Source organism: Cydia strobilella, chromosome 17 (genome assembly GCF_947568885.1).
Source record: "Cydia strobilella chromosome 17, ilCydStro3.1, whole genome shotgun sequence".
Taxonomy (NCBI): Eukaryota; Metazoa; Arthropoda; class Insecta; order Lepidoptera; family Tortricidae; genus Cydia; species Cydia strobilella.
The window spans coordinates 13,018,372-13,033,082 of NC_086057.1; the positions used below are offsets into that span (position 1 = coordinate 13,018,372).

Here is a 14,711-nt window from a genome sequence, read left to right on the forward strand (position 1 = left end):
ATTATTTCTACGAAAACAACTTTAATTGCATTTTGAATTGATTTCTATAGGTCCTTCAACAACTGACGATCCACATGGCGAACGCTAAATTCCTGTACGGTTTCGAGTACCTCGGCGTGCAGGACCGGCTCGTGCAGACGCCGCTCACTGACCGCTGCTACCTCACCATGACGCAGGCTCTGGAGGCCCGCCTCGGAGGCTCGCCGTTCGGTGAGATATCCATACTAATATTATAAATGCGAAAGTCTGTCTGTCTGTCTGTCTGTGTGTTCCCTCTTCACGCGTAAACCGCTGAATCGATTTAGATGAAATTTGGCATAGGAATAGGTTGAGTCCCTGAGAAGGACATAGGATAGTTTTTATCCCGAAAATCATCCCTTAAGAAAGTAAAAAGCGGGGTGGAATTGAGATAATTAATGAATGCCTATGTCTGCTAATTTGTGTGCATAATATGCTCAAATTGAATAATTGCTATAAGATTTTCTCCAGGCGCTATTCTTACTCTAGCTGGGGTTACTAAGTCCACGCAGACGAAGTCGCGGGCAAAAGTGTATAATATCACAATTATACACTCTATATACTGTGTCTTCTTCTTCCATGCCCATTTTGTCATTTGCCATGCCCTAACGGACGTCGGCGACCACTTTTGCCATCTCTCTCCTGCTTAAAGCCATTCTTGCCAGTATGGCTGCGTTATCCACGTTCGTCCATTTTTAGGGTTCTGTACCCTAAGGTTAAAAACGGGACCCTATTACTAAGACTCCTCTGTCCGTCTGTCTGTCACCAGGCTATCATATCATCAACCGTGATAGCTAGACAGTTGAAATTTTCACAGATGATGTATTTCCGTTGCCGCTATAACAACAAATACTAAAAAGTACGGAAACCTCGGTGGGCGAATCCGACTCGCACTTGCCCGTTTTTTTTTTAATGTTGTCAAGCCAGGTGACCCTCCTTCTTCCCCTTCCCCTCTTGCCATAAATTTTTCCTTCCAATATTAGTTGTAGTATATTATATTTGTCATTTTTACTGGTTTAAAATGGTTAATCGCTTTGGTTATAAGTATTAAAGTAAATAACGATGTAGTGACAAAAATTGAGTAAGGTATGCTCTATCAAAAAAACCCTTTTACTCAAACTTATGCAAGACGTTAAAATAATGATCGTTAAGAGGCCGTAGTCGATTTTGGAGCAAAAATTTGAAATTGATAGATTTAGTCGTTGAAATCATACACATACAAATTGATGTATAAGAATTGTTTCAGCAAATGTTGTAGATTGTTCAAGTATCCAAATTACGTTGAAATTAAGTCGATTTTCAGAGAAATTGTTACTTGTTTTGAAGTAATTTCTGAAGAAAATTGAATTCGTTTAACTTTCATCTCCTCGAACTCTAAGTCATATAACAAAAATGTAATCTGATAAAGGTCAAGTACAGAACATGTGTAATAAAAATTTACCATTTTTAGCAGTCCAAACTTTACGAAATTTACAAATAAGAGCGACAAAATCAGTGCTTTACGCGCGTTTACCTAAACGTCCTTCAGAAAATAAATCATTACTAATTTAGTGAGTCTGTTTTCAAAAAATTGATCTGATAAAAGGCAAGATAAGAAGACGTGCTAATATAAACCAGTACTTGTTATTTCAATTTGGTAACAAAAGGTGTACAATTTTATCGACTAAATCTATCAATTTTACATTTTTGCGACTAAAATCGACACCGGCCTCTTAACCAATAAAATGGTCAGATAAAGTGAATATACGAAAGAAGATTATGATAAAAAGTGTACTAGATTGGGTTTTACATATTAGGGTGTATTTGGGTAATTTCCAATCGCTCCCGAATATCGGGTAATTCCAAAAATCTCTCACGAGTATCAGAACGTAATCAATTTTTTTTGAGGCGACGACTCAATTATCGGAGGTGAATCTGAATGAACCTGAGACATCTTACTCAATATATATATTAATATATTAATTTCGTGTCATTTTCCCAGGGCCTGCCGGTACTGGCAAGACTGAGTCGGTGAAGGCTCTCGGCAACCAGCTCGGTCGCTTCGTGCTTGTCTTCAACTGCGACGAGACCTTCGACTTCCAGGCCATGGGACGTATCTTCGTCGGTCTGTGTCAGGTAAAGAACACTGTGATTCTTAACACATTAACGCCCAATGTGGCAAAAGTCGTACTAAAATAGTACATTTCAATTGTGGAAAGTACAAGTGTGGAAAGTGTGTTATTGATCACGAGTCCCGAGACAAATATTGGTTACATGAAGTTACTAATTTTTCCTTGAACTTTAATGATATTGTATATTATTTATTATTCAGCACTATAAACTACGTTCAGCGTTGATTTACATTGCAAAAATTAATCTTACAGTTGCAATTTAAGTTAATTATTTTGATACAACTAAATTTTGAGAGAACGCCGTTCGATTACCCTCCGAAATGGCCTTAAAACCGCGCGCGCATGAGATATCGCCACGTTGGTATGCAGAGGTAACTTTCTGGCGCCGCAATATCTCGACGATGGGAGTTCAGGGAATAAGATAGCAATTCTATTCTAATTTAATGTTATGAATGTTGAAAAGGTGGGTGCCTGGGGCTGCTTCGACGAGTTCAATCGTCTGGAGGAGAGAATGCTGTCGGCCGTGTCGCAGCAGGTGCAGACCATCCAGGAGGCGCTCAAGAGCCACCAGGAGGGCGACAATACTGGTACTTTACTATTTGATCCATTTTGACCTTAGTTACTAAGTACGTAAAGTAGCTTTTGCAGTGCCAAACTTTGTCGTGAAATCTTCGGAACCAGTGCACTATGAGATTAATTCTTTCACAATGATAGCTGATTACTTCAGAGTATATTATAGTCAACTAATTCTTACGATAAACTAGAGCATTGAGGGTCGCCTTTGAACGTCCCGCCTATCGTGAGCGGCGCGCCATCGTAAACCTTGTCAGAATGCATGAAGGTTGATATTGGGCTGCAGCCACGCGCGTCAGTATTTGCCTTTTGTTATTTGTAGGGTCCTCATATCAGATATCCTTATTCTGAAAATCACTTTGAGAACTGCAGCCTTAACTATGTCTTATCATTTCAGCTAAATCCATAACCGTGGAGCTGGTCGGCAAGCAAGTCCGCGTCAGCCAAGACATGGCCATATTCATAACCATGAACCCTGGATACGCGGGCCGTTCCAACCTTCCTGACAACTTGAAGAAACTGTTCCGCAGTTTGGCCATGACCACACCGGATAGGCAGTTGATTGCTGAAGTCATGTTGTTCAGTCAAGGCTTTAGGACTGCTGAGAAGCTGGCTTGCAAGATTGTGCCGTTCTTCAAGTAAGTTATAGAGTTTTTAAAACAGCTTCCCTAAGGGTGTGAAGCGTCCCTATACCTAGGTGTGAGGTTCGGTCTAATCTACGCGGGATAGACTGCTGATCGCTGAAGTTATGTTCAGTCAAAGCTTCAGGACTGCTGAGAAGCTGGCTTGCAAGATTGTGCCGTTCTTCAAGTAAATTATAACGTTATTAAACGGCCGCCCTAGAGATATGACTGTTTGAGGGTCAGTCCAACCTACCTGACAATTTAAAAGGAGTCGTTCTGCAGTTTGGCTATAACCACGCCGGATATACAGCTGATCACTGAAATCATGTTCAGTCAGAGCTTTATGACTGCTGATAAGCTAGCCTGCAAGATTAGATTTATAAAGTTATTAACCTATAACGAATATACCAAGTAATTAATAAATATTTCCCCAGGCTTTGCGACGAACAGCTATCGAACCAATCACACTACGACTTCGGTCTGCGAGCTCTCAAGTCCGTGCTCGTTTCAGCCGGTAACGTCAAGCGAGATCGCATTCAGAAGATCAAAGTAAGTTCCAATTATAATTTTACCAAAATTTTATTCATACTCTATAGCTTTGAATATCTATTGTCACTGAAAAGATCAAAAAAGATAACGATACGAATATTAATAACAAAACTTCCGTGAGACACAGACATATTATATATATTAATACGTGAGTGACCCGTTATTAATAAAAAAATAACAATACGATACATAATAATACAAATAATACTACATAAATATATTTAATATGATACGAATACTAATACGAAACTATCACACCCGTCGATGCTTTTCGCGTTAGATTCTGCATTTTACCGCATGATTTAAATATTTAATAACCACTTGTCACACAGTACAACAGATTTCAACCTTTTTTGCGTTCATTCCTGCTCGATAACCCTATCGGTACCCCATTGAAATTTCGTGGCGTTAAAAAATCAAGGAAACGTGGGCGGTTTCAATTCTATTTTGTCCATTCGCAGGAGAATCTAATCGAGCGCGGCACCGAAGTTCCCGACGAGGCGTCGATCGCCGAGTCGCTTCCCGAACAAGACATCCTCATCCAATCAGTGTGCGAGACCATGGTGCCCAAGCTGGTTGCCGAAGACATACCGCTACTGTTCTCACTTCTCAACGATGTGTTCCCGAATGTTGGCTACACCAGGGCTGAGATGACTGGTAAGGCTTTTACCTCATAAGTTTTTGAAAAAAAAGTTTTGTAGAAAATTATCTTCAGTGTCCGGAATGATTCATGCCAAATAACTGCTTTCTGGCACTAATGGTCCGAGCATAACTCGCTCCATTGTTCTTTGAGTGACCTTGAGCCTTCTTATGAGACCCATTGTGAGCGACCATGTCTCTGTTCCGTAAGTCATCATTGGCAACACACACTGCTTGAAAACCTTCATCTTAAGACACAGCAGCAAAATACCGCTGTTTTTTACAACTAAACTAAGCTAAATTGTCCTTGCAAGTACCCGCAGAGCGTTCTAATATAAATATTTGAATACTAGGCCTGAAGAACGAGATCCGTACGGTTTGTGCTGAAGAGTTCCTGGTGTGCGGCGAGGGCGACGAGCAGGGCTCCACCTGGATGGAAAAGGTGCGTCACATTTTAATTAAATAACTGCAGGGTGCGTAGCCAGCATGCCAATCGTTTACGCTCCGTAGCGAACGAAACGCTACTGTCACTGTCGCACTAATATGGAAGAGTGATAGAGAGACACAAAGCGTGTCGTTGTCGTAGCGCAAGCGATTGCTACCTTAGCTAGGCACCCAGATGTGCGATGACAGAAAGATTCCAAAACGTTGACAAAATTCTCGAAAATTTCACAAAAATAGTTGTAAGTTAAATTTCCTGTGGATGAAATCTTTCTGTGTAGAATTTCGCAATTTTGGCATATTTTCGTCGGCACAGTTTAAATAACTGCATCCCTGGAAACGGCGGTGAAATGCGGTGAATTTAATACATTTAACATATCATAAAAATTAACAAATCGAATACCATTTATGTCTCAAATCGACCATTTATAATCATGAGCTATACTCATTTTACTATAATAATTTTGATTTCCAAAAGTAGGCATTTTAAATCACATACGCTAAAGCTTTGCTTTGCGAGAGACATAACACAAGTCTTGAAAGGATAATTCTACTTTATTTGGTGTATTCCCGCCGTATGCTCTTTTGGTGTATGTGACCGCTACCATACATAAGGCAGAGACATATGGGAATGATTCATATGAGTGCACCTACATATTCCTATCTGTTAGCATTATGTTACTGGGTGGTGAATTGGTAATGAACAACAGAGAGTAAAGTTGTCCTACTAACGATCATAAAGGTGCATTTTTATCACCATATTGTGTTGAATTACAATTCCATACGAAAGGCGATGAATATTATGATTTTTAATGCTCTGCTTCGTACTGTTCAATCTTGGTTTCTAGTTGACGCTCGCTCATTTCCGGAAACCAAGGCTGTAGTGATATTTTTATTACAATTTATAATCATGCGCACTGACACATAAATGTTATTCATACTGTTTGTACACAGATTAATTCAATTTTATTATTTATGAAGTTCATCATAACATAACCGCTGGTGACGGTATAATGTGACATTAAAATTAAACTATGAAACGTTTGCTATTAACATTATTAATGAATGCGATTACAATATTTAACAATGAAACTTACATTTGCTTTATCATAAATATTTTTATTTATTATTTTGGACTGCGCTTTTTAATGGGACAAAATAGCCTAGTTTGATAGGAGTACATAAATTAAACGGGTACAAAAATGAGGTAAAAAAGTACCGTTTAAAAAAAATATCAATCTTAAGGTGCCTCAAGGTGATTCAAATTGCAATAACAATTTGTCTGTATTGTTAATTTCATAAAAATCAATCATAAGTACATGTTAAATGTAAAACTGTATATTAAATCAGAAATTTAATCAGATCGGTGTATTTTTGTTCAAATAATAAAATGGTCATAAAATTCACACCCGTGGTGGCTCAGTAACTTATGTGTGTCACCTGTTTTTGCGCACTTCGTCATGTACCTTAGGTATTCCAGTATATTACGTACCTACTTATTTTATACTATTACAAAACGACACATTAGAAAGCGCAGTCTATATCAATCATACGGTAGCCCGTGAGTGTGTATGCATATGCGTTTCCATGCTAACCGCTAACGGCACGTAGAGACGGCGCGAGGCGTCGCGCGAGCATCACAGCACGTGGATCGAGAAGGTCAGTGGTGCACGGATCTGTGTGTGTGTGTTTACAGGGTGTTCACTGGTCTTGTAGTGGAGCAGTTTTTTTGTCGTTTTCGCTGGGATGATGAGTGATATATTCGGGGTTGTTTGAAATGATTGTAATGATGTAAGAGTTGTAAGACTATTAATGCTGTAATGTAACGTACAAAATAAGATAATTACAATTAAATATATTATAAATACCACTCGCGTCGAAAATTAGGCTCGCGTCATAGGGATATGACAGTTCATTTTTATATAGAGTAGCTGTCACGTAAAATGTTTTATTTTAGAAATGGAACATTTATAAAGTCATTTAAAATTAATTGACCAATAGCCATACTTTTTCGGAAATTACAAAGGAACAAAAAATATGGCGCGCCACGCGAAACTTGCGACGGAAGATTTGATGATCGCGTGGGTTTTGACGTTTTACCTCAATGACTCTGAAATTATACTTCTGATTAAAATTTCGTTGCACAAATCCCTCGGCTATATCACTAGCTATTTTATACTAAAATTATACTGCTATGGAATGCAGGGTAACGATATACAATTCAAAATAAATTAAAATTAGACATGTTTTCGTGTTTTTTTTTCTTTTGAGCCAACTTTAACCTTTTAACTTTTAAGGTTTTTCTTGGAGTCTGCCCTCGGAAATATCTAGATAGTCGAGTTTCCGTATTTTTTTTTCATTGCATTTGCCCTTCATTAAAACATGTAAAAATTCAAAATAAAAACTACAATTTTGCGGGAGAGCGCGTCTTAAAAACCATTTAATTTCCGCTACGCTACATTGTATCATCCCATAGTATTAACGATAAATATTTTTTTGTTAGCCTTAGCCTGTTAGCCAAACAGCTCGAATATAACATTTGAAAGCTTTTTCTCTTTGTTTAGATTAGTTCTTCAAATATTATTTTGGCCTATTGTTGTCCTCCTGCGTTCTATTACTTGTAAACTCGAAGCTATTTGTTCTGATACTTGTTGTATTTTCGTACTCCACAGAAATTCTCCCTGGATCTATAAAAAGCACACGCTGAAATTCTACATCGCTATTTAACAATTACATTTGTAAATACTCATTTCAAAACACTGCAGCAAATTATTTCATATCATTTAAAATCTAGAATGTTCGCTCACAAATCACTTTCGTGTTATTGATGTGATTTCAATCAATTCAGCACACTTATCTTAGTTATTATTAAGGTGGTTCGATTTTCATACAAAATTCAATCTGCTTTAATTAAGGCACTACACACTATTACTACACAAATATTTGCTCATTTATCTACTTTCGAATATTCGTTTGCGCTAAATTAATAGAAAAACTTTGTTTCATACAGAAATCATACATAAATCAACGTAATTTTTTCATCAATTTTACGTATGTGTGTGTCACAAATGTCGTGTACAAATACGTTGCGTGCGGCGTTGCCACTCTATGACGTTGGCGACGTTGCCTGGCCGACCTGGCAGGATTTGCAGTGCCGTCATGTTTAGTGCATTTTTATTTGACAGTGTTGACACTGACACATAGGGTCATGTTTATTGTGACATCAATTTGTTTGTATAAATTGAAAATGATAGCAACGTCTAAATCAAGTTACAAAAATCATCGGTGTTCTGGTCCGCGAAAATCCAGAAAAATTCACTCAATTGAAGCGGAATTCATGATGGTGAAGTTTCGTAAGGTAGGTACAGTTTCATTCCTTCATTGTACATTGTAATTTTCTCGTGCCGATCTTTTTAGAAAATAATTCTCACTTCTTCCGTAATGGTAGATATAAGCAGTGAACAATACCTATATAATGTAATTATTACTGTTTTGGTTGCCGAATAGTCAATGTGTTACTAACTCTAGGTTTTTTTAGGTATTGTGCAAAATGAAGAGGCATTCTTGAAAATAAAATGTTTTCCTTCATTAGCCAGAAAAAATCAGGACATCTTCACTGCAATAAAGTAAAATAAAACATTTCCTGGGGATGAAAATTATGGAATTTTGTCTATGAATGAAAAACACAATTATTACTAGGTAAGTAAATGATAACTTTATTAGAATCCATATTGTTGCATCATCTTTCTTCCTATAACATTAGAGGATGCTCTAATGCTTGTGCTATCATGATATTATTTTTTCTTTCAGGTACAGGGACAACTACGGATAACAAATATGAAAAAATGTTATTTCATTTGTTGTGTGAACCCATCTACACCAACAAGACATCCACTGCTGGACATAGGCCTCCCCAGGGATCTCCACAACGACTGGTCTTGCAAGACCGGCCAAAATATCGAGAAATAAATAATATAAATAAACATGATAAATATCCCGTTTTCTCTAATAGTTATAATTAGAAGGCCATGCAATGTTGTTACTCACTGTACCTACTTGAATCCAAAAAAAATATATATAAAAAAAGTTTTAATTTTATTTTACAATTATTACTTTATTATTAGTACATTACGATACAAGTGCGAAAAGTAGGAAATTGGCAACGAGTGGCGATAAATTGAAACACGACCGAAGGAAGTGTTTTAATCGACACGAGTTGCGAATTACCTTTTCGCACGTGTATTGTACAACGTTTTACAGTACATAATTATGGCCCTTTACATTTTCGACATATGCACGTATTGTACTAATTACCGCACTAGGGCGGTAACGTATATGTAGCACCATATGTACTAAAAAGTATTTTACAGTACATATGGTGCAACTTTCTCGCCCTAGTGCGTCAAATAGCACTTTTCATGCATATGTCGAAAGTTTAAAGGGCCATATGTACTGTAAAACGTTGTACGATACACGTGCGAATAGGTAATTCGCAACTCGTGTCGATTTAAAACACTCTCTGCGGTCGTGTTTTAATGTGTCGCCACTCGTTTCGAATTTTCTCTTTTCCGCACTTGTCTCGTAAATAACCATTTCAAACTGCAAGGGTACGATGATACATCTCAATTCAATATAATTTTGCAACATTTGGCATTATTAGGTTATAAATTGTATGGAGATGAAATCTATCATCGTACCCTTCCAGTTTGAAAAATACTATAGAGGCTGGGCAGTAAGGGATTGCTTTACTTGTAGAACTATATTTAGCGCTTTAAAAAAAACTGATACCTGACACTTACAAACCTGGACTTCCTTGGGCTAGTGCTACTAAGAATCGTCAGTATTCTCCATCCTTTCTGAGTTGGAAGAACCCAAAGAGGTGAGATTTGTGAAAGTCAGGTTTTCAATATATGTGGCGTTTTCAACCAAACGGGTACCTACTTATTGTTGTCATATTTCCATAAAGCTTCAAAATGAAATCAACCTAATCGACAACCGACAATGTGGTACCTTTTAGTTCAAAACGTCACATATTTTTATAAAACGTTATAAACTAATTTATTAATAATACTGAATATCTGGGACAAAAAGAAAACATAAGTAAAAACTCAAAAATGCTCGTTTTCCCAGAGATAAGACCTAGCTAGATCGAACCCCTTACAGCAAATTTCATCGAAATCGTTAGAGCCGTTTCCGATATCACTGAAATATATTTCGGTTATATCGGAATCGGACAAGAATTCGAAGAATAAAAGGTATAAGAAACATAAGATAACATAAAAAGGACGAAAAAAGTACCCCTGACGTACCAGTCTCGAACCTGAATCCTCTTGCACGTATTTCCACGAACATACCGCAACGCCATTGCAGCATATTTACACTGCATGAAATTGTCTACTACAAGCATCACGGAAACACTGTTTGCATGTGTGAGTAATAGTAGGAAATAGCATGACAGAAACACTCTGTCGACTTTAAAAGTGTTTTTTGCACTAATGAAGTATTCAATGTTTATTATAATAGTTCAATATTTATGTAAAGAGTGCGCTAAACATACTTTTAAGTATACAGATACCAACACTATTCCACAAAAAAATAAAACATGAAAATTTGCGAAAGTGACGCCATCTAGCGGGGTTTAAGCTTTGGGTAACCTAGTCGAACCACCTTAATTATAAAGCTTAAGTAAAATATGTCCTCAACACACGCTATATTGTTATCAATCACAAAACTCACCATATTCTCACATTGACGACAAATAACTTGCAATTTTTTTAAACCAAAATTATTAGTATAGTTATCCTAACTTAATGTTATGTATAGGTACTGCAACTATATCAGATCTGCAAACTGAATCATGGTCTGATGATGGTCGGGCCTTCCGGTAGTGGCAAGTCTACCGCGTGGCGCGTGCTGCTCAAGGCTCTGGAAAGGTAACTCCATTTTAACCTACTGTACCGTTTAATAAATATACTAAGGTTGTTCATAGAATATAGTGGTGCAGGCGAATATACACGACGCATAATGTAGCCCTATATATTGTTACCTCAAATTTAATACCTAGAAAAGTAGAAGTACGTTCTGAGTAACTAGATTGTTAAACATCGCTTGAATCTCGCTACCGACTGATGTCGGTCATGCATCTTTCAATTTAGTTTGGGGATAAAACATGATAAAACAACTGAACATAAATATAAATCATTAAACATGCAGTGAACTTACAACTTTTCTCTAACAAACTTTTTATTTAGATTCGAAGGCGTTGAAGGCGTAGCTCACGTAATAGACCCTAAGGCGATGTCGAAGGAGTCGTTGTACGGTGTACTGGACCCCAACACTCGCGAATGGACCGATGGATTGTTCACGCACATTCTCAGGTAAACCCTTAAACATTATAGGACCTTCGAAAAGTTTAAAAAGACAATTTTGTTTATACATATAACGAGCGCGCTCTCTGAGGGGATAAATTAATTTGGATAGAGCTGTCTCTCCGTTTTCATCCCCATATCATTATATCTTTTATTGTAGTTTTGTATCCGTGACAGCGGTTAAACTAGTTTGTTTTGAAGTTATAGCAAAGAGATGACGAAACAATTCAACAAATAAATCTTTGAATCTTTTGAATCTTTGAATCTTTAACAATAAAACAATAGCACCATCTACAACAAAATGAGGCTCGTGGCGTTGCACCTATTACTTGCCTCTACATAAAATAACCTTTTCAGAAAAATCATCGACAATGTCCGCGGTGAAATCAACAAACGCCAATGGATCATATTCGACGGCGACGTGGACCCCGAGTGGGTGGAGAACTTAAACTCGGTGCTCGACGACAACAAGCTGCTCACGCTGCCCAATGGCGAGCGCCTGTCGCTGCCGCCCAACGTGCGGGTCATGTTTGAGGTCAGTTATATATGGTTTCAATAAACAATGGATCATATCCGACGTGGACCCCGAGTGGGTGGACCTGAAGTTGGTGCTCGACAACAAGCTGCTCTCGCTTCCCAATAGCGAGCGCCTGTCGCTGCCGCCCAACGTGCGGGTCATGTTTGAGGTCAGTTATATATGGTTTCAATAAACAATGGATCATATCCGACGTGGACCCCGAGTGGGTGGACCTGAAGTTGGTGCTCGACAACAAGCTGCTCTCGCTTCCCAAAAGCATAGAGTAACTTATACTAGAGCGTTACTGTCATAGTAAATTTTGTAACCCCAGTAAATTCACTGCCATCTGTCCACACACTTTAAAACTAAAAATAAATATTTATAAAAATACGATAAAATGTATTTAAATATGGATAAATGATTTTTTTATTTGCATTAATTATTTTTATATGATTTTGACCCATGTTCTTTCACTGGTATGCGTTAAAATTATAAATAACAAACGAAACAGTCAACGCCCTCTATACGAGTGTAGGCCAAAACTAGTGGCGCCATCTGGTCGAGAATCAAATTTTCGTGATTTTCGAGGCACGTTTTATCCTTAGACTGTATCCATCTATTACGGAGTTATATCTATCTTTGCCAATAGCGAGCGCCTGTCGCTGCCGCCCAACGTGCGAGTCATGTTTGAGGTCAGTTATAAAGGTGTCACCGAACAATGGATCATAGCCGACGTGGACCCTGTGTGGGTGGACCTGAACTCTGTGCTCGAGAACAAGCTGCTCACGCTGCCCAATGGCGAGCGCCTGTCGCTGCCGCCCAACGTGCGGGTCATGTTTGAGGTCAGTTATATAGGTGTCAACAAACAATGGATCACATCCGACGTGGACCCCGAGTGGATGGACCTGAACTCGGTGCTAGACAACAAGCTGCTCACTGCTGGTTAGTTAGTTAGTTTGGCGGGTATTTCACAGAAGTCTTTTACACAACGCAAACATAAATGTCCCCTTAGCCGAACCTCTGGTTCTTAACTTCACGTCGGCATCTGCATCGTCGCCATTTGGTACGTCTTCACGCGTCTTGTTTTATCTAAGGCATCTTTATTTTATCTGCTACAGAGTTTATTAATTATGCATGTATCATTCATTTATTTATGTTGTAATTGACGTTTAACGATATATTTGTTTCCAGGTCCAAGATCTTAAATATGCTACCCTTGCTACAGTCTCGCGTTGCGGTATGGTTTGGTTCTCACAAGACGTACTCACTACCGAGATGATATTCGAAAACTATTTGTTGAGGTAAGCTATGTATATAATTTTCACCTCGCATTACAACCTTTATATTAGTATACATGAACCCCTAAATTGCGGCCTGCGGCATCCAATTTCTTTGATAGCTTAAGATATAGTTATGTACAACACTGAAATACAGGTTACGAACTCTGGTACCAATGAGTTTTTAGGAAATCATGTACGAAATATCATTTGACACTTACTAGTCGCTTTTCAGTGAAGGAAAACATCGTGAGGAAATCGGACTAATCCCGATAAGGCCTAGTTTACCCTCTGGCTTGGGAGGTCAGATGGCAGTCGCTTTCGTAAAAACTTGTACCTACGCCAATTCTTTTGATTAGTTGCGAAGCGGACCCCAGGCTCCCATGAGCCGTGGCAAAATGCCGGGACAACGCGAGGTAGATGACTGAAATACAGGTTACATAATTGGCATGAAAATATAACCGCTTTACGAACGAGTATCAATCTTCCATGTTACGAAACTGTAAAAGTTTACTGAATAACACTAATATAAAATTGTTTAATTTCTGTTCAGACTGAGAAACATTCCTCTGGAGGACGGCGAAGAAGATTCGTTCAGCATCGTGATGGCCGCTCCGGCGGCGGGCGGCGATCAAAACGCTACGGAAAACATCCTGTCTCCAGCTTTACAGGTAAATGAGCTATTTAAAATTGAATACTCCTACAAAATAGTCTAACTAAACAAATGAAAATTGTCTCTTGTCCACGAAATATAGCGACAAACTCCTTTTTAAGAAGTGAAGTAAGAAGAGGAAAAATAACGTCATTGAGGTTTTGAATTTTGAATTTAATTTCGATTGTCACCCGTGAGACTCAAGTTAGTGGCACGGTTTAGTGACTCCATTGTATTTTTCAGACTCAACGCGACGTAGCCATGATTCTCCAACCTCTTTTCTTCGGCGACGGCTTAGTTGTGAAATGCTTCGAACGTGCCGTCTCGCTCGATCACATTATGGACTTCACACGACATCGCGCGTTGTCCTCCTTGCACTCCATGTTGAATCGCGGTGTTAGGTGAGATAGATATGTCCTTACGTCTGGCCATTGACAACAACAAAATACATAGATTCTATACTATCATACACAAAAAACCAATATTCAAATCAGTTTATTCAGCCGGGCTAGCACATGATTGGCGCGAGAGTATCTCGCCGCGACATAGACTACCCGTCCACCTTTAATTCATACAGTTAGTAAAAGACGGGTAGTCTATCTCGCGGCGAGATACTGTCGCGTCAATCATGTGCTCGGCCTACTGATACAGTTACAAATGAATTCACTAAAACTAAATTAAATATTATAAACTAAACGAATGACATTATTGTGTGAGTCATTTTCGCAAACACAAAAAAAATAATTATGTAACTGACAAAATTTCATTTAAAGCCTGTGCTGTGAAATTTTGTCAGTTTCATAATTAAAGCTTGTGCACACTGGATGTGTGTGCGTGTGTGCAAACTTGCAAAGTATATAAAAAAGTGATATTTTTTTGTAGCTAAAGACTTATGGTGTTAGTCATAAACGCGTTACTGGCCTGAATTACCTATGAATCGTTT

General features: G+C 38.3%; 1 protein-coding gene across 2 annotated transcripts in view; it reads left to right on the top strand.

Annotated features, from left to right (window-relative positions):
- LOC134749030 (dynein heavy chain, cytoplasmic) overlaps window positions 1-14,711 on the top strand; it is a 97,301-nt gene that overhangs the window by 32,644 nt on the left and 49,946 nt on the right. The window contains exons 37-50 of one of the 2 annotated variants that reach the window (XM_063683922.1): window positions 51-210; window positions 2,000-2,133; window positions 2,593-2,716; window positions 3,100-3,340; window positions 3,760-3,874; window positions 4,336-4,531; window positions 4,867-4,955; window positions 6,566-6,613; window positions 10,778-10,887; window positions 11,206-11,331; window positions 11,680-11,857; window positions 13,031-13,140; window positions 13,670-13,787; window positions 14,012-14,169. In XM_063683922.1, the coding sequence (XP_063539992.1) occupies window positions 51-210; window positions 2,000-2,133; window positions 2,593-2,716; window positions 3,100-3,340; window positions 3,760-3,874; window positions 4,336-4,531; window positions 4,867-4,955; window positions 6,566-6,613; window positions 10,778-10,887; window positions 11,206-11,331; window positions 11,680-11,857; window positions 13,031-13,140; window positions 13,670-13,787; window positions 14,012-14,169 (1,907 nt within the window). The remainder of the gene's footprint in view (window positions 1-50; window positions 211-1,999; window positions 2,134-2,592; window positions 2,717-3,099; window positions 3,341-3,759; window positions 3,875-4,335; window positions 4,532-4,866; window positions 4,956-6,565; window positions 6,614-10,777; window positions 10,888-11,205; window positions 11,332-11,679; window positions 11,858-13,030; window positions 13,141-13,669; window positions 13,788-14,011; window positions 14,170-14,711) is intronic. The other variant, XM_063683923.1, reaches the window with a different exon arrangement.